We start from the raw sequence: 19,311 nt of genomic DNA, 5'->3' as shown, positions 1-19,311 counted from the left end.
ACTTAAGAAAAGACATACTTGCTCTCGAGGCAGTCCAAAGAAGGTTCACTCGGTTTATCCCAGGGATGAGGGGGTGGACATTTGAGGAGAGGTTGAGTAGATTGGGACTCTACTCATTGGAGTTCAGAAGAATGAGAGGCGATCTTATTGAAACATATAAGATTGTGAAGGGGCTTGATCGGGTGGATGCGGTGAGGATGTTCCCAAGGATGGGTGAAACTAGAACTGGGGGGCATAATCTTAGAATAAGGGGCTGTTCTTTCAAAACTGAGATGAGGAGAAACTTCTTCACTCAGAGGGTGGTGGGTCTGTGGAATTTGCTGCCCCAGGAAGCTGTGGAAGCTACATCATTAAATAAATTTAAAACAGAAATCGACAGTTTCCTAGAAGTAAAGGGAATTAGGGGTTACGGGGAGCGGGCAGGAAATTGGACATGAATTTAGATTTGAGGTTAGGATCAGATCAGCCATGATCTTATCGAATGGCGGAGCAGGCTCGAGGGGCCGATTGGCCTACTCCTGCTCCTATTTCTTCTGTTCTTATGTTCTTATTTCCTGCAGTGAGTCCTTTGATGATGGAGACCTATATTTGCTGTGAATGAGTGATTACAGATTGAACAGTGGGTCACCGATACACCCGGTCGGGAATCTGGATTTTTCAGCCGAGATTCCCTCAGCTGCCGTTTCCATTGAGCATCAGCAATGTGATGGGCCTGATAGTGGGAGGGGTCTTCATGGATGGTTCCTCCCCAGGCTTCTTATCTTCAGCAACTTGTTCTCATTTATGGACGTCTATTTTGTACAGTTTCAGAGTTGCTTTTAAGCAGTCTTTGTGTCCCTTTTGCTGAACATCACAAAATCGTTTCCCAGTTGACAACGTGCGATAAAAGAACATCTTCAGGATTTGATCATCAGACACTCGCACCACATGAGCTGACCATTGTAGCCGTGTCCTCACCATCAGAGCATCGATACTCGGCATCTCAGCTTTTTGAAGGACTTTGGTGTCAGGGATCTTCTCCTGCAATCTGATCTTCATTAGTCGTCTCAGGGAGCTGAGGGGAAAGTGAGTCCCTTTCTTAATGTGACGTGAATATATTGTCCAAGTTTCACAGGCAGAAAACAGGGTCTTTTGTGGGGAGACAAATCCAGACAGAGTGAGATAAAAATAGGAAGATAGATAAAGGAACACAGAGAGACGGAGATACAATGTGAGATACATCAGTATATACACAGACATAAACTAATGGATAGAGAGAGATCAATACAGACAGATATAGATACAATGTGAGATACATCAGTTTATACACAGACATAAACTAATGGATAGAGAGAGATCTATACAGACAGATATCGATACAATGTGAGATTCATCAGTATATACACAGACATAAACTAATGGATAGAGAGAGATCAATACAGACAGATATAGATACAATGTGAGATACATCAGTATATGCAAAGACATAAACTAATGGATAGAGAGAGATCTATACAGACAGATATCGATACAATGTTCTATATTAATGCCCAGAGATGGCTCCTCATCTGGGCCTGACGAGGACCTTTGTTGGAGAAAGATTGAGATGTTAGGGGAGTGGTTGTATGGTTGGGTTTGCCCAGGGATCCAGGCCTCATTAACCTCGAGGTCTTCGAGAACACTTCGATGGCTGTTAGACGTGATTGATACCGAGAGGGTGCACCCTTCAGATACATGTGTGACCAGATTGGTGAATTGAATGGAAGGGGGTTTAATTTAAATTGAAGGTATACAAGAGGGAGCATGGCTCATCTCTCACTATGTTCTGTTTGTCTCCAACAGATGTAGAAGGCGACCTTTACAAGTACATAGTATATCAGGACAGAGAGTTAAAGGTTACAGAAGTCAGGTTGTATGACTGTACGAGCCAGTTACAGTCAGAAATAAGAGTGTCACTGAACTGTACAGGTTGTGTGAGATCAAGGATGGTTCGAGGTGAGTCAGTGAGCACAGACCCAGTCTCTCGTGTGTGAGGTGGGTTCAAACAGAACGGAGGATTCAAGTGGAACAGAAACCCTGTCACCAATTCAACGTTCCCCGTCCCAGGGGAGGAGATCAACTGAACCAACCCGCTCATGAGGACACGGTCGTTTCAGCTCTGGAAACATTGCTCCCCACCAGTACACAGACCCTAACCTACTCAATAAACTGACCAGTCAATGCTGGTAACTTGTCAGTGATCGAAGGAGTTACTCGGAATTTAATCTCCCCAATTGATACCCGTCTCAGGCTCTAATCTCAGCTATAATTTGACAATGAGTAACCCAGTTCATGGTGAATTCCAGTGAGACACTGAGCTGTCTTTACAATCTCTGTCACCCATTTCCTGAACTAACTCCGTCTGTTCATTATTTATTATTCAAATTCGCTGGGTGACACTGTCAGTAACTTTATCTCTTATTATTTCAATACTCAATGTTTATCTTTAAGTGGTGATAATTGTGTCTTGGAGTCAATAAATATTTGTTGATTGATGACTTGTTGTCTGAATCCTTCTTTGATGATTTGGCAAGAAAGGGTTAATTCATTCACTCAGCAGCTTGTGGATCTTGTAATCGGCAGCTGGTGAGGTCAACTCAAAGTTAATCACAACTGGGTGATGGAAGGCCGTCCATGGGCCAAACTGAAGCCCCATTCAGTCCGAGACCTCGGCTGGATGGTCAACCCATGGACCCCAGTGTTCTTACTAGTACTGTGTCCGGGTCTGGTCACTGAGACACAGGGGAGACACTCAGACACTGGGGGCAGTGCAGAGAGGAGCCACCAGGCTGGTCCCCCGTGTCAGGGCTCTGAGTTGTGAGGAAAGACCAGAGAGACTTGGGCTCTTCAGCCTGGAAAGGAGGTGCCAGAGAGGTTTATAACACATGAAACAATCGGGAAAAGGGAAATCGGAGAATTACTTTCAACGAAACTGTGGGAGTGGATCATATTTAAACCATGTGAACCCCTCAATTAGAGTCCAGGCTGTGACTCACACTCAGGTATCCACCTCCACTCACTCTCCCCCTCCTGTTAGTTTGACCCTCTCCCCTCACACTCCTCCTGTTAATTTGACCCTCTCCCCTCACTCTCCCCCTGTTAGTTTGACCCTCTCCCCTCACTCTCCTCCTGTTAGTTTGAGCCTCTCCCCTCACTCTCCCCCTGTTAGTTTGACCCTCTCCCCTCACTCTCCCTTTGTTAGTTTGATCCTCTCCCCTCACTCTCCCCCTGTTAGTTTGACCCTCTCCCCTCACTCTCCCACTGTTAGTTTGACCCTCTCCCCTCACTCTCCCCCTGTTAGTTTGACCCTCTCCCCTCACTCTCCCACTGTTAGTTTGACCCTCTCCCCTCACTCTCCCCCTGTTAGTTTGACCCTCTCCCCTCACTCTCCTCCTGTTAGTTTGACCCTCTCCCCTCACTCTCCCCCTGTTAGTTTGACCCTCTCCCCTCACTCTCCTCCTGTTAGTTTGACCCTCTCCCCTCACTCTCCTCCTGTTAGTTTGACCCTCTCCCCTCACTCTCCTCCTGTTAGTTTGACCCTCTCTCCTCACTCTCCCCCTGTTAGTTTGACCCTCTCCCCTCACTCTCCTCCTGTTAGTTTGACCCTCTCCCCTCACTCTCCTCCTGTTAGTTTGACCCTCTCCCCTCACTCTCCTCCTGCTCCGTGTGTTTCTCCTCTGTGAATTCCCTTGTGATATTCACTATATTAAAGGTTGTGTCTAACTGTTCCTGTTTGTGGTCTAACTCCAGCCCAGAGCAGAGTCAGTTTCACAGTTCCTGGGGATGGCCCGTTCTCAATGTGTTTCCTGTGAGTGGGGAGCCCAAGATCCCACTCTCTCCTCCCTTTAAAATGGACCTGGTGTCGGAGGCCTCTTCAATCTCTCTCTTCCACTCGGTTTCTCAGCCTGTCTGAGTTTGATCGTCCTGGTAACTGGTGACTGGTGACTGTTTCTCCATTTAATTGGTTCTATTTCTGTAAAATACCCAATCATTGACCCTCAGACTCTGCACTTTGAGTTCAAGGAAGTGAAGAAAGTTTGAGATAAACAGTAAAATGGAGTCTGAGAGATTCTTGTTTTATTTGTGTTTTGTTCAGTCAATAAACGCTCGATCGGTCCCTCTCTGAGTATTTTATTCCCAGTCACTGATTGGAATAGAGGCCGTGGATTCCCAGAATGCTGCTGATCCTTTTCTCCATATCCCTGTGTTTTTCCCGGGTCTCTCCCGGTAAGTACAGAATTCATCCTTCCAATCTCACTCTCTTTCTCTGCCACTTTCACTTCTCCAGCTCAGGGTCTGGGCAGCAAATTCCCTGGGATTTTCCTGGGGGTGGGACTGTCTGTGAGTGCGGGGAATGTGTGTCGGTATATTGCACTCACACGGGAGAGCTCACTTTGTCTGTCCAGCTTTGTATTTTTTCCTCTCCATATCTCTCTCTCCTCATCACTCTCTCTCTGTCTCTCTGTCTCGCTCAATCTCTCTCTCTCTCTATTTTGCAGTCTCTTTCTATCTCTCTCTGTCGCTCTCTCTCCCTTTCTCTTTCTATCTCTGAGTGTGTGTCTTTCTCTCTCTTTCTGTCTCTCTCAATCTCTCTCTCTGTCTCTCTTTCTCTCTGTCTCTTTCTCTCTCTGAGTGTCTGTCTGTATCTCTCTCTCTCTCCCTGTTTATCTCAATCTGTCTCTCTCCCTCTGTCTCTCACTCTCTCTGTCTCTTTCTTTCTTTCTCTCTCACTTTCTATCTCTCTGTATCTTTCTCTCCATCTCTGTCTCTTTCTCTCTCTCTCTGTCTATCTCTCTGTCTCTCTCTCTCTCTCTGTCTCTCTCTCTCTCTGTCTCTCTCTGTCTCTCCCCGGTGCAGTGATATCAACAGAGGACATCATTTGAGCTGAGCTGAGTAAAAGTGAACATAAGAACATTTGCTGCTCACAAACAGTGTGACAATGTGGGACTTGCTGTCCTAACAACATCCACTGGGTGTGTAACAAGGAGAGGGATGTTTACATGGGAAATAATGGCATTAAGGAATATGGAGAAAGGAGAGAGAATTGGGATTCGAGTTCCAGCTACCATGGCAACAAGAAATCTCACTGGAGGCTCAATAGGCCATTGTCCGACATTTATTCCTCTGTTCCGACTACATACCCCGACCTGCGAACACGTGGGTTCGATTGTCGCTGTTTTAGAAAAAGAAATATGATTTTTTTGCATTGGCACAGTTGTCGGTGTGATTGGGGATTGTCGATGTGATTGGGAATTGTCGGTGTGATTGGTGATTGTCGGTGTGATTGGAGATTGTCGGTGTGATTGGGGATTGTCGGTGTGATTGGGGATTGTCGGTGTGATTGGGGATTGTCGGTGTGATTGGGGATTGTCGGTGTGATTGGAGATTGTCGGTGTGATTGGGGATTGTCGGTGTGATTGGGGATTGTCGGTGTGATTGGGGATTGTCGGTGTGATTGGGGATTGTCGGTGTGATTGGAGATTGTCGGTGTGATTGGGGATTGTCGGTGTGATTGGGGATTGTCGGTGTGATTGGAGATTGTCGGTGTGATTGGGGATTGTCGGTGTGATTGGAGATTGTCGGTGTGATTGGGAATTGTCGGTGTGATTGGGGATTGTCGGTGTGATTGGGGATTGTCGGTGTGATTGGGGATTGTCGGTGTGATTGGGGATTGTCGGTGTGATTGGGGATTGTCGGTGTGATTGGGGATTGTCGGTGTGATTGGGGATTGTCGGTGTGATTGGAGATTGTCGGTGTGATTGGGGATTGTCGGTGTGATTGGAGATTGTCGGTGTGATTGGGAATTGTCGGTGTGATTGGGGATTGTCGGTGTGATTGGGGATTGTCGGTGTGATTGGGGATTGTCGGTGTGATTGGGGATTGGGGATTGTCGGCGTGATTGGAGATTGTCGGTGTGATTGGGAATTGTCGGTGTGATTGGAGATTGTCGGTGTGATTGGGGATTGTCGGTGTGATTGGGGATTGTCGGTGTGATTGGGGATTGTCGGTGTGATTGGAGATTGTCGGTGTGATTGGGGATTGTCGGTGTGATTGGAGATTATCGGTGTGATTGGAGATTGTCGGTGTGATTGGAGATTGTGGGTGTGATTGGGGATTGTCGGTGTGATTGGAGATTGTGGGTGTGATTGGAGATTGTGGGTGTGATTGGGGATTGTCGGTGTGATTGGAGATTGTCGGTGTGATTGGAGATTGTCGGTGTGATTGGGGATTGTCGGTGTGATTGGGGATTGTCGGTGTGATTGGAGATTGTCGGTGTGATTGGGGATTGTCGGCGTGATTGGGGATTGTCGGCGTGATTGGGGATTGTCGGCGTGATTGGGGATTGTCGGTGTGATTGGGGATTGTCGGTGTGATTGGGGATTGTCGGCGTGATTGGGGATTGGGGATTGTCGGTGTGATTGGAGATTGTCGGCGTGATTGGGGATTGTCGATGTGATTGGGGATTGTCGGTGTGATTGGGGATTGTCGGTGTGATTGGGGATTGGGGATTGTCGGTGTGATTGGGGATTGTCGGTGTGATTGGGGATTGTCGGTGTGATTGGAGATTGTCGGTGTGATTGGGGATTGTCGGTGTGATTGCGGATGGTCGGTGTGATTGGGGATGGTCGGCGTGATTGGACATTGTCGATGTTATTGGGGATTGTCGGTGTGATTGGGGATTGTCGGTGTGATTGGGGATTGTCGGTGTGATTGGGGATTGTCGGTGTGATTGGGGATTGTCGGTGTGATTGGGGATTGTCGGTGTGATTGGGGATTGTCGGTGTGATTGGGCATTGTCGGTGTGATTGGGGATTGTCGGTGTGATTGGGGATTGTCGGTGTGATTGGGGATTGTCGGTGTGATTGGGGATTGTCGGTGTGATTGGGGATTGTCGGTGTGATTGGAGATTGTCGGTGTGATTGGGGATTGTGGGTGTGATTGGGGATTGTCGGTGTGATTGGGGATTGTCGGTGTGATTGGGGATTGTCGGTGTGATTGGGGATTGTCGGTGTGATTGGGGATTGTCGGTGTGATTGGGGATTGTCGGTGTGATTGGGGATTGTCGGTGTGATTGGAGATTGTCGGTGTGATTGGGGATTGTCGGTGTGATTGGAGATTGTCGGTGTGATTGGGAATTGTCGGTGTGATTGGGGATTGTCGGTGTGATTGGGGATTGTCGGTGTGATTGGGGATTGTCAGTGTGATTGGGGATTGGGGATTGTCGGCGTGATTGGAGATTGTCGGTGTGATTGGGAATTGTCGGTGTGATTGGAGATTGTCGGTGTGATTGGGGATTGTCGGTGTGATTGGGGATTGTCGGTGTGATTGGGGATTGTCGGTGTGATTGGAGATTGTCGGTGTGATTGGGGATTGTCGGTGTGATTGGAGATTGTCGGTGTGATTGGAGATTGTCGGTGTGATTGGAGATTGTGGGTGTGATTGGGGATTGTCGGTGTGATTGGAGATTGTGGGTGTGATTGGAGATTGTGGGTGTGATTGGGGATTGTCGGTGTGATTGGAGATTGTCGGTGTGATTGGAGATTGTCGGTGTGATTGGGGATTGTCGGTGTGATTGGGGATTGTCGGTGTGATTGGAGATTGTCGGTGTGATTGGCGATTGTCGGCGTGATTGGGGATTGTCGGCGTGATTGGGGATTGTCGGCGTGATTGGGGATTGTCGGCGTGATTGGAGATTGTCGGTGTGATTGGGGATTGTCGGTGTGATTGGGGATTGTCGGCGTGATTGGGGATTGGGGATTGTCGGTGTGATTGGAGATTGTCGGTGTGATTGGGGATTGTCGGTGTGATTGGGGATTGTCGGTGTGATTGGGGATTGTCGGCGTGATTGGGGATTGGGGATTGTCGGTGTGATTGGGGATTGTCGATGTGATTGGGGATTGTCGGTGTGATTGGGGATTGTCGGTGTGATTGGGGATTGGGGATTGTCGGTGTGATTGGGGATTGTCGGTGTGATTGGGGATTGTCGGTGTGATTGGAGATTGTCGGTGTGATTGGGGATTGTCGGTGTGATTGCGGATGGTCGGTGTGATTGGGGATGGTCGGCGTGATTGGACATTGTCGATGTTATTGGGGATTGTCGGTGTGATTGGGGATTGTCGGTGTGATTGGGGATTGTCGGTGTGATTGGGGATTGTCGGTGTGATTGGGGATTGTCGGTGTGATTGGGGATTGTCGGTGTGATTGGGGATTGTCGGTGTGATTGGGCATTGTCGGTGTGATTGGGGATTGTCGGTCTGATTGGGGATTGTCGGTGTGATTGCGGATGGTCGGTGTGATTGGGGATTGTGGGTGTGATTGGGGATTGTGGGTGTGATTGGGGATTGTCGGTGTGATTGGGGATTGTCGGTGTGATTGGGGATTGTCGGTGTGATTGGGGATTGTCGGTGTGATTGGAGATTGTCGGTGTGATTGGGGATTGTCGGTGTGATTGGAGATTGTCGGTGTGATTGGGGATTGGCGGTGAGATTGGAGATTGTCGGTGTGATTGGGGATTGTCGGTGTGATTGGGGATTGTCGGTGTGATTGGGGATTGGAGATTGTCGGCGTGATTGGGGATTGTCGGCGTGATTGGGGATTGTCGATGTGATTGGGGATTGTCGGCGTGATTGGGGATTGTCGGCGTGATTGGGGATTGTCGGCGTGATTGGGGATTGTCGGCGTGATTGGAGATTGTCGGCGTGATTGGGGATTGTCGGCGTGATTGGAGATTGTCGGCGTGATTGGAGATTGTCGGTGTGATTGGAGATTGTCGGTGTGATTGGGGATTGTCGGTGTGATTGGGGATTGTCGGTGTGATTGGGGATTGGGGATTGTCGGTGTGATTGGGGATTGTCGGTGTGATTGGAGATTGTGGGTGTGATTGGGGATTGGCGGTGAGATTGGAGATTGTCGGCGTGATTGGAGATTGTCGGTGTGATTGGGGATTGTGGGTGTGATTGGGGATTGTCGGTGTGATTGGAGATTGTGGGTGTGATTGGAGATTGTCGGTGTGATTGGGGATTGTCGGTGTGATTGGAGATTGTCGGTGTGATTGGAGATTGTCGGTGTGATTGGGGATTGTCGGTGTGATTGGGGATTGTCGGTGTGATTGGAGATTGTGGGTGTGATTGGGGATTGTCGGTGTGATTGGGGATTGTCGGTGTGATTGGGGATTGTCGGTATGATTGGGGATTGTCGGTGTGATTGGGGATTGTCGGTGTGATTGGGGATTGTCGGTTTGAACCATGAGATCATTTGGAGTGTCAGATTTGAACCAATCAGATTCTGTTTTCTTCCATTTTTGCCCAGAAAGTTGAGGCAGAAACAATTAAAAGGAGCTCTTGGTTTCTGAAAGTCTCAGTTACTTAAAGGAACTTTCTGCTGCCTGCCTGGGCGTTGTCTTGTCTGAAGATTCATTTTCTTCAGTACTGATTGCAGTTGCTTTTTTTTTAGATCTGCTCGATGTTCCCTGGTGTGATTACAATTCCCAAATCCGTGGCCATCTTTCCCGCAAGTCCATGTTTGAATCTCTCCAATCAGGTTCCCGTCTCTTTCACAGTACTGAAACGGCCCTTATCAAAGTCACAAATGACATTCTCTGAGACTGTAACCATGGTGAACTATCCCTCCTCATCCTTCTCCACCTCTCTGTAGCCTTTTGCCTATCCACTCGTAGACAATATCCTGCAATGGCTTCTCTTCCCATCCCATTCCCATTCCCACACCGTTACCTCTGGAGTCCTCCAAGGATCAATCTTTGGCCCCTTCTTATTTCTCATCTATATGCTGCCTCTTGACGACATCATCTGAAGACAAGACGTCAGGTTCTGCATCTACACTGACCTCACCCAGCTCTACCTCACCACCACCTCCCTCGACCCCTCCACTGCCTCAGTGTTCTCACGCTGCTTCTCCAACAAAGTCCTGGATGAGCCTCAATTTCCTCCAATTAAACATTGGGAAGACCGGCTCCATTTTCTTCGGGCCCCGGTACAAACTCCGTTCCCTCACTTCTGATTCCATCCCTCTCCCTGACCACTGTCTGAGGCTGAACCAGACTGTTCACAAACTCAACGTCCTATTTGACCCTGAGATGAGCTTCTGACCCCATCTCCTCTCCATCAACAAGACCGCCGACTTCCACCTCTGTAACATCGCCCGTCTCCCCCCCTGCCTCAGCCCTTCTGCTGCTGAAACCCTCCTCCATTCCTTTGCTATCTCTAGACGTGACTATCCCATTGCTTTCCTGGCCGGCCTCCCACCTTCCACCCTCCGTAAACTTGAGCTCATCCAAAACTCTGCTGCTTGTCCCTCCCACACTGCAGTGATCCCCTGTTTATCATACAGACAGGATTCTGACATTGAGATACTGCATACTGGAATACTGCATACAGTTTTGGTCTCCATACTTAAGAAAAGACATACTTGTTCTCGAGGCAGTACAAAGAAGGTTCACTCGGTTAATCCCGGGGATGAGGGGGCGGACATATGAGGAGAGGTTGAGTAGATTGGGACTCTACTCATTGGAGTTCAGAAGAATGAGAGGCGATCTTATTGAAACATATAAGATTGTGAAGGGTCTTGATCGGGTGGATGCAGTAAGGATGTTCCCAAAGATGGGTGAAACTAGAACTAGGGGGCATAATCTTAGAATAAGGGGCTGCTCTTTCAAAACTGAGATGAGGAGAAACTTCTTCACTCAGAGGGTGGTAGGTCTGTGGAATTTGCTGCCCCAGGAAGCTGTGGAAGCTACATCATTAGATAAATTTAAAACAGAAATAGACAGTTTCCTAGAAGTAAAGGGAATTAGGGGTTATGGGGAGCGGGCAGGAAATTGGACATGAAGCTGAGTTCGGATCGGTCAATGCCCTGTGGGTGGCGGAGAGGGCCCAGGGGCTATGTGGCCGGGTCCTGCTCCGACTTCTTGTGTTCTTTAGATTTGTGGTTGGCATCAGATCAGCCATGATCTTATTGAATGGCGGAGCAGGCTCGAGGGGCCGATTGGCCGACTCCTGCTCCAATTTCTTATGTTCTTATAATGCAGTGGACGTCTGGAGATTTTCACTATCTGAATGGGCTTCACTTTGATCAGTTGGGACTGTTTGTAAATGTTTATTAACCCATCCCTTTAATTGTTCCTTTGACAGACTCTGATTCCTTCACTGTGGTGTACACGGGAATTTCTGGCAACACGGATGGCCCTGAGTTTATGGGTATGACGATGGTTAATGGAGTTGTGTTATCCCATTATGACAGTGACACCCAACATATGGTTTCCAGACAGCAATTCTTAACAGACTCTCTCGATGTGGAAGAATGGAATTATTACAGTCATCTCGGGAAGATGCGTTACGATGTGACGATGGAGAATCTCAATACAATAATAAAATGGACGAACCACACATCCGGTAAGATCAGTGATACAGGAAACTCCCACTGACGGCCTGTTTAATGGCTGTCTATTGGGAATTAATCAATTATTTTTGACGTCAATTTGCTCTCTGATCCCAGCTGTTCCCACTTTCCCGACCAGTCCCACATCACATCCTCCTGGGCCACCTCCTCGTTTTTAGTGACTAAGTTGGCTGTTCTATATTTTACCTGCTTCTCGGCCTTCCCCATCCCCACAGCCTGGGCCTCTATTTATGGAGACTGCCTCTGCTCCTGCGGCCTTCCCCATCCCCACAGCCTGGTCCTCTATTTATGGAGACTGCCTCTGCTCCTGCGGCCTTCCCCATCCCCACAGCCTGGGCCTCTATTTATGGAGACTGCCTCTGCTCCTGCGGCCTTCCCCATCCCCACAGCCTGGGCCTCTATTTATGGGGACTGCCTCTGCTCCTGCGGCCTTCCCCATCCCCACAGCCTGGGCCTCTATTTATGGAGACTGCCTCTGCTCCTGCGGCCTTCCCCATCCCCACAGCCTGGGCCTCTATTTATGGAGACTGCCTCTGCTCCTGCGGCCTTCCCCATCCCCACAGCCTGGGCCTCTATTTATGGGGACTGCCTCTGCTCCTGCGGCCTTCCCCATCCCCACAGCCTGGGCCTTTATTTATGGGGACTGCTTCTGCTCCTGCGGCCTTCCCCATCCCCACAGCCTGGGCCTCTATTTATGAACTTCCATTCTCCCAATTCGGAAATAATAGATATCGGGGGAATGGAGGAGAATTTCGAGAGTGGGAATTGGGGAGTGAGTGAGTGAGGAGGAGGGAGAGAGAGGAGGAGGGAGAGAGATGGGGAAATAGAGAAGTGACAAAAAGGAGAGGGAGATAAGGAGAGGTGGCAACGAGGGAGAAAGGAACATAAAACACCAGTGTCGGGAAGTAATCAGGGAGAGAGAAGACGATATGGGAAAGAGCTTGGTGAGAGATAGAACCAGAGACATTACAGCATAGGAGGAGGCCATTCACCTCATCGTGTCGGTGCCTGCGATTTGCTGGAGCAATCCCAAACGAATCCCACTGTCCCACTCTCTCCCCATAGCCCTGTATCAATCCCAAACTAATCCCACTGCCTCACTCTCTCCCCATAGCCCTGTATCAATCCCAAACTAATCCCACTGTCCCGCTCTCTCCCCATAGCCCTGTATCAATCCCAAACGAATCCCACTGTCCCGCTCTCTCCCCATAGCCCTGTATCAATCCCAAACTAATCCCACTGTCCCACTCTCTCCCCATAGCCCTGTATCAATCCCAAACTAATCCCACTGTCCCACTCTCTCCCCATAGCCCTGTATCAATCCCAAACGAATCCCACTGTCCCGCTCTCTCCCCATAGCCCTGTATCAATCCCAAACTAATCCCACTGTCCCGCTCTCTCCCCATAGCCCTGTATCAATCCCAAACGAATCCCACTGTCCCGCTCTCTCCCCATAGCCCTGTATCAATCCCAAACTAATCCCACTGTCCCACTCTCTCCCCATAGCCCTGTATCAATCCCAAACTAATCCCACTGTCCCACTCTCTCCCCATAGCCCTGTATCAATCCCAAACTAATCCCACTGTCCCGCTCTCTCCCCATGGCCCTGTATCAATCCCGATCTAATCCCACTGTCCCACTCTCTCCCCATAGCCCTGTATCAATCCCAAACTAATCCCACTGTCCCACTCTCTCCCCATAGCCCTGTATCAATCCCAAACTAATCCCACTCCCTCTCCTCCACTCCCTCTCCCCCACTCCCTCTCCCTCTCTCCCTCTCTGCCTCCCTGTCTCTCCCTATGTCTCTCTCTCCCTATGTCTCTCTCTACGTCTCCCTTTGTCTCTCACTTTCTCTGTCTATCTGATTCTCTCTCTCTTGCTTTCTCTCACTCACTATCTCTCTGTCACACCTTGCCTTTCTTTCTCTGTCTCCATCTGATGCTTTCTCCGTCTCTCACTTTCTCTGTCAGTCAGTCTCTCCCTTGGTCCATGTGTCTTCTCTATCTGTCTCTCTCTCTCTCTCTCTCTCTCTCTGCGCCTGCCTCCCTCTTTCTCTCTCTGCGACTGCCTCCCTCTCTCCCTCTCTCTCTATCTCTCTTTATCTCCCTCTCTCCCTCTCCCTCTCCATCTATCTCTATCGATGTCTTTCTCCATCTCTCTCTCCCTCTCTCTATCTCTCTCTCCCTCTCCCTATCAATCCCTCTCTCCTTCTCCCTCTCCCTCTCTCTCCATCTCTCTCTCTCTCTCCCTCTCTCTATCACTCTCTGCCTCTCCCTCTCCCTCTCCGCCTCTCCCTCTCTCTCTCCGCCTCTCCCTCTCTCTCTATATCTCCCCCTCTCTCTCTCTCTCTCCCTCTAACTCTCTCTATCTCTCTCCCTCTCTCTTCCCTTTGACCGTTCCATCTATCAGTGATTGACGGTTGTTCTCATTATAATTTTGGGTCTTCTTTTCTCCCTCCTTCCAATGCCCTGCTCCCTTCTCCCAGACCCTCTGCCTGCTCCTCCCGTGACCACATTGTTTAAAAGTCTCACAATATCTCACATGAGCCTCTTATTCCAGCTCCTGATGGGACCCCAGTCTTGGGGGAAAGTTTAGATCCTTCCCTCTGCTGCAATCTTCAGCCATTTGCGGCTCTTTAAAGACTGCGCTTTAAATCCCCACCCCCACCCGTCAGGGGAGGTCCGTGTCACATGGGCGCTGCGCTCAGCCAATGCCAGTGGGTGTGTAAATGAGATGAGTGTGTGATTTGCGGGTGGTCAGTACGGGACTGGATTGGCTCCCAGAAGTCCAGGCTCAGCAGCGCAACATTGGGGCAAAATGGAGGTTTGGGGCCAGTGTGGTTCCCAAAACAGGCCCACTGGCACATCAGAAATATACACCTGGTTCTGGTCCTCAAGGGCAGTGCACCAGCGGCACTCACGGGTATCGAGTTCGAGAAGTGGGGGAGGGGAAGTCATGTGATAAAAATGGTGCCTATCATCTGAGATTTACCGTGATATTGTCTTCCATAATTCTGTCACGGTTCAGAAGGGGTTAACAAATCTGACCCCCCATTTCTACCTGACACTGGACCCCCTTTCCCCTCTGATCAGACTGCGACTCTAACTTCCCGTTACATCAGTAATAAATGGACATTCTCCATTAACTATTGATTATTGATTATTGATCTCTGGTTGGTCACTGACAGGAATTCACATTTTCCAATGGATAAGGACTGTTGAGATCACTGAAGACGGCTCCATTAAGAGATCGATGCGGTTTGGATATGATGGAAAGGATTATATTAGTTTAGAGCCAGACAGGATGAGATGGGTCGCAACCAATCACCTTGCAGTGAAGACCAAGGAGAAATGGGATTCTGATGATTCCTGGAACAAGCATTGGAAATGGCAGTTGGAAGAAGAACTGGTTGACCTTTTACAGTTATATTTACGCGCTGGAAAGGAATATCTCAAAAGGAAAGGTATTGATTTCCCATTTTCCCATTTTCTGATTGAACTTTCTGATCTATGAAACTGTTATCCCATTCCATTCTCTGTCTCTCTATTGTTTGTGTTTCCTCCCTTTTCCCCTTTCAGTTCAGCCTGAAGTGTTCATCTCCAGAAGTGACCCCAATAATCAGTACAACCCGCCCACTCTCTCCTGCCTGGTTACTGGATTTTACCCTGTAAACATCGAGGTGACCTGGCTAAGGAATGGTGAGCGAGTGTCTGAGAGCCAATCCTCGGGGGTTCGACCGAACCACGATGGGACCCATCAGATCAAGAAAGAGATTGAAGTCAATGCTGGGGATGAGGATCAATACTCCTGTCAAATTGAACACAGCAGCCTGGCAGAGGCAAAGGTCTATCAGTGGGGTAAGGAACTGCATTGGAAGTGTGTGGGTGTGTGGGTGTGTGGATGTGTGGGGGTGTGGGGTTGTGGGTGTGTGGGGGTGTGTGTGGGGGTGTGTGTCAGAGGGTGTGTGGGTGTGTGTGTGTTAGAGGGAGTGAAATAATGTCCATGTGAGATATTGATTATGACAGATATGAAAGGCTTTTTTTTATTCATTCATGGGATGTGGGCGTCGCTGGCGAGGCCAGCATTTATTGCCCATCCCTAATTGCCCTTGAGAAGGTGGTGGTGAGCCGCCTTCTTGAACCGCTGCAGTCCGTGTGGTGAAGGTTCTCCCACAGTGCTGTTAGGTAGGGAGTTCCAGGATTTTGACCCAGTGACGATGAAGGAACGGCGATATATTTCCAAGTCGGGATGGTGTGTGACTTGCAGGGGAATGTGCAGGTGGTGTTGTTCCCATGCGCCTGCTGCCCTTGTCCTTCTAGGTGGTAGAGGTCGCGGGTTTGGGAGGTGCTGTCGAAGATGCCTTGGCGAGTTGCTGCAGTGCATCCTGTGGATGGTACACACTGCAGCCATGGTGCGCCAGTGGTGAAGGGAGTGGATGTTTAGGGTGGTGGATGGGGTTCCAATCAAGCGGGCTGCTTTTTCCTGGATGGTGTCAAGCTTGAGTGTTGTTGGAGCTGCACTCATCCAGGCAAGTGGAGAGTATTCCATCACACTCCTGACTTGTGCCTTGTAGATGGTGGAAAGGCTTTGGGGAGTCAGGAGGTGAGTCACTCGCCGCAGAATACCCAGCCTCTGACCTGCTCTTGCAGCCACAGTATTTATATGGCTGGTCCAGTTAAGTTTCTGGTCAATGGTGACCCCCAGGATGTTGATGGTGGGGGATTCGGCGATGGTAATGCCGTTGAATGTCAAGGGGAGGTGGTTAGACTCTCTCTTGTTGGAGATGGTCATTGCCTGGCACTTGTCAGGCGCGAATGTTACTTGTCACTTATCAGCCCAAGCCTGGATGTTGTCCAGGTCTTGCTGCATGCGGGCATGGACTGCTTCATTATCTGAGGGGTTGCGAATGGAACTGGACACTGTGCAGTCATCAGCGAACATCCCCATTTCTGACCTCATGATGGAGGGAAGGTCATTGATGAAGCAGCTGAAGATGGTTGGGCCTAGGACACTGCCCTGAGGAACTCCTGCAGCAATGTCCTGGGGCTGAGATGATTGGCCTCCAACAACCACTACCATCTTCCTTTGTGCTAGGTATGACTCCAGCCACTGGAGAGTTTTAACCCTGATTCCCATTGACTTCAATTTTACTCGGGCTCCTTGGTGCCACACTCGGTCAAATGCTGCCTTGATGTCAAGGGCAGTCACTCTCACCTCACCTCTGGAATTCAGCTCTTTTGTCCATGTTTGGACCAAGGCTGTAATGAGGTCTGGAGCCGAGTGGTCCTGGCGGAACCCAAACTGAGCATCGGTGAGCAGGTTATTGGTGAGTAAGTGCTGCTTGATAGCACTGTCGATGACACCTTCCATCACTTTGCTGATGATTGAGAGTAGACTGATGGGGCAGCAATTGGCCGGATTGGATTTGTCCTGCTTTTTGTGGACAGGACATACCTGGGCAATTTTCCACATTGTCGGGTAGATGCCAGTGTTGTAACTGTACTGGAACAGTTTGTCCAGAGGCGCAGCTAGTTCTGGAGCACAAGGCTTCAGCACTACAGCTGGGATGTTGTCGGGGCCCATAGCCTTTGCTGTATCCAGTGCACTCAGCCGTTTCTTGATATCACGTGGAGTGAATCGAATTGGCTGAAGGCTGGTTTCTGTGATGGTGGGGATATCGGGAGGAGGCTGAGATGGATCATCCACTCAGCACCTCTGGCTGAAAATGGTTGCAAATGCTTCAGCCTTGTCTTTTGCACTCACGTGCTGGACTCCGCCATCATTGAGGATGGGGATGTTTACAGAGCCTCCTCCTCCCGTTAGTTGTTTAATTGTCCACCACCGTTCACGACTGGATGTGGCAGGACTGCAGAGCTTTGATCTGATTCGTTGGTTGTGGAATCGCTTAGCTCTGTCTATAGCATGTTGCTTCCGCTGTTTAGCATGCATGTAGTCCTGAGTTGTAGCTTCACCAGGTTGGCATCTCATTTTTAGGTTTGCCTGGTGCTGCTCCTGGCATGCTCTTCTACACTCCTCGTTGAACCAGGGTTGATCCCCTGGCTTGTTGGTAATGGTAGATTGAGGAATATGCCGGGCCATGAGGTTACAGATTGTGCTGGAATACAATTCTGCTGCTGCTGATGGCCCACAGTGCCTCATGGGTGCCCAGTTTTGAGCTGCTAGATCTGTTCTGAATCTATCCCATTTAGCACGGTGATAGTGCCACACAACACGTTGGATGGTGTTCTCAGTGCGAAGACAGGACTGCGTCTCCACGAGGACTGTGTGGTGGTCACTCCTACCAATACTGACATGGACAGATGCATCTGCAAAAGGTAGATTGGTGAGGATGAGGTCAAGTCGGTTTTTCCCTTATGTTGGCTCACTCGCCACCTGCCGCAGGCCCAGTCTGGCAGCTATGTCCTTCAGGACTCGGCCAGCTCGGTCAGTAGTGGTGCTACCGAGCCACTCTTAGTGTTGTACATTAAAGTCCCCCACCCAGAGTACATTTTGTGCCCTTGCTACCCTCAGTGCTTCCTCCAAATGGTGCTCAACATGGAGGAGGACTGATTCATCAGCTGAGGGAGGGCGGTAGGTGGTAATCAGCAGGAGGTTTCCTTGCCCATGTTTGACCTGATGCCATGAGATTTCATGGGGTTCGGAGTCAATGTTGAGGACTCCCAGGACCACTCCCTCCTGGCTGTATATCACTGTACCGCCACCTCTGGTGGGTCTGTCCTGCCGGTGGGACAGGACATACCCAGGGATGGTGATAGAAGAGTCTGGGACGTTGGCTGAAAGGTATGATTCTGTGAGTATGGCTATGTCAGGCTGCTGCTTGACTAGTCTGTGGGACAGCTCTCCCAATTTTGGCACAAGTCCCCAGATGTTAGTGAGGAGGACTTTGCAGGGTCGACTGGGCTTGGTTTGCCTTTGTCGTGTCTGGTGCCTCGTGGTCCGATGCCGGGTGGTCCGTCCGGTTTTATTCTTATTATGTCTTTGTTTAGCGAGATTGCACAACTGAGTGGCTTGCTCGGCCATTTCAGAGGGTGATTAAGAATCAACCACATTGCTGTGGGTCTGGAGTCACATATCGGCCAGACCGGGTAAGGACGGCAGGTTTCCTTCCCTGAAGGACATTTTGTCTGTGTGTGTGTGTGTGTGTGTGTCTGTGTGTGTGTATGTGTGTGTACGGAACATAGGAACAGGAGCAGGCCATTCGGCCCCTTGAGTCTGTTCTGCCATTCAATGAGACCATGACTGATCTGTACCTCTCCTCCATTTCCCCTCCTTTGATCCATATCCCTTGATTCCCTTACCCCACATACATCTATCTTGAAATTTTCAGTTGTTCCCAGCACCCACAGCCTTTTGGGGAGAGATTTCCTGATTTCCACTCCCCTTTGTGTGGAAAAAGTGCTTTCTGATTTCACTCCTAAATGGCCTGGCTCTAATTTTAAGATTGTGCCCCCTCGTTCTGGATTCCCCACCAGAGAAAATAGTTTCTCTGTCTCCACCCTATCGAATCCCTTTATCATTTTAAACCCCTCATTTAGATCACCCCTCACCCTTCTATATTCCAGGGAATACAAGCCAAGTTTCTGTAACCTGTCCTCAGAATTTAACCCTCTAAGCCCCGGTATCAGTCTGGTGAATCTGCACTGTATCCCCTCCAAGGACAATATATCTTACATAAGGTGCGATTCCCAGAACTGAACACAATTCTCCAGTTGGATTCTGACCAAGACTCTGTCCAACTGAAGCATCACTTCCTCACTTTGTAATCCAGGCCCCGAGATAAAGGCCAACATTCCATTGGGCTTTTTGATTAATTTTTACCTGCACACTCGCTTTTAGTGATTTGTGTACTTGGACACC

The 19,311-nt window shown here is 49.4% G+C and overlaps 2 protein-coding genes across 13 annotated transcripts in view; both read left to right on the top strand.

Moving 5' to 3' along the window:
- The window catches only part of LOC137310508 (class I histocompatibility antigen, F10 alpha chain-like), a 32,267-nt gene extending 28,132 nt beyond the window's left edge, over window positions 1–4,135 (top strand). For 7 of the 12 annotated variants that reach the window (XM_067978259.1, XM_067978254.1, XM_067978264.1 and 4 more), the window contains one exon: window positions 561–2,514. In XM_067978259.1, the coding sequence (XP_067834360.1) occupies window positions 561–597 (37 nt within the window). In that variant the 3' untranslated portion in view covers window positions 598–2,514. Of the gene's footprint in view, window positions 1–560; window positions 2,515–3,768 lie in introns of those variants that run through there. The other 5 variants (XM_067978267.1, XM_067978263.1, XM_067978266.1 and 2 more) reach the window with 3 other exon arrangements.
- Window positions 4,136–4,155: 20 nt separating this feature from the next.
- Window positions 4,156–19,311, top strand: part of LOC137310515 (uncharacterized) — a 53,904-nt gene continuing 38,748 nt past the window's right edge. The window contains exons 1-4 of the mRNA XM_067978284.1: window positions 4,156–4,245; window positions 11,166–11,426; window positions 14,621–14,896; window positions 15,012–15,290. Of these exons, the coding sequence (XP_067834385.1) occupies window positions 4,194–4,245; window positions 11,166–11,426; window positions 14,621–14,896; window positions 15,012–15,290 (868 nt within the window). The 5' untranslated portion in view covers window positions 4,156–4,193. The remainder of the gene's footprint in view (window positions 4,246–11,165; window positions 11,427–14,620; window positions 14,897–15,011; window positions 15,291–19,311) is intronic.

This window comes from Heptranchias perlo, unplaced genomic scaffold (genome assembly GCF_035084215.1).
Source record: "Heptranchias perlo isolate sHepPer1 unplaced genomic scaffold, sHepPer1.hap1 HAP1_SCAFFOLD_256, whole genome shotgun sequence".
Classification (NCBI taxonomy): Eukaryota; Metazoa; Chordata; class Chondrichthyes; order Hexanchiformes; family Hexanchidae; genus Heptranchias; species Heptranchias perlo.
The sequence above is the reverse complement of the archived record's forward strand: the minus strand, read 5'-3'. Positions and strand labels throughout refer to the sequence as shown.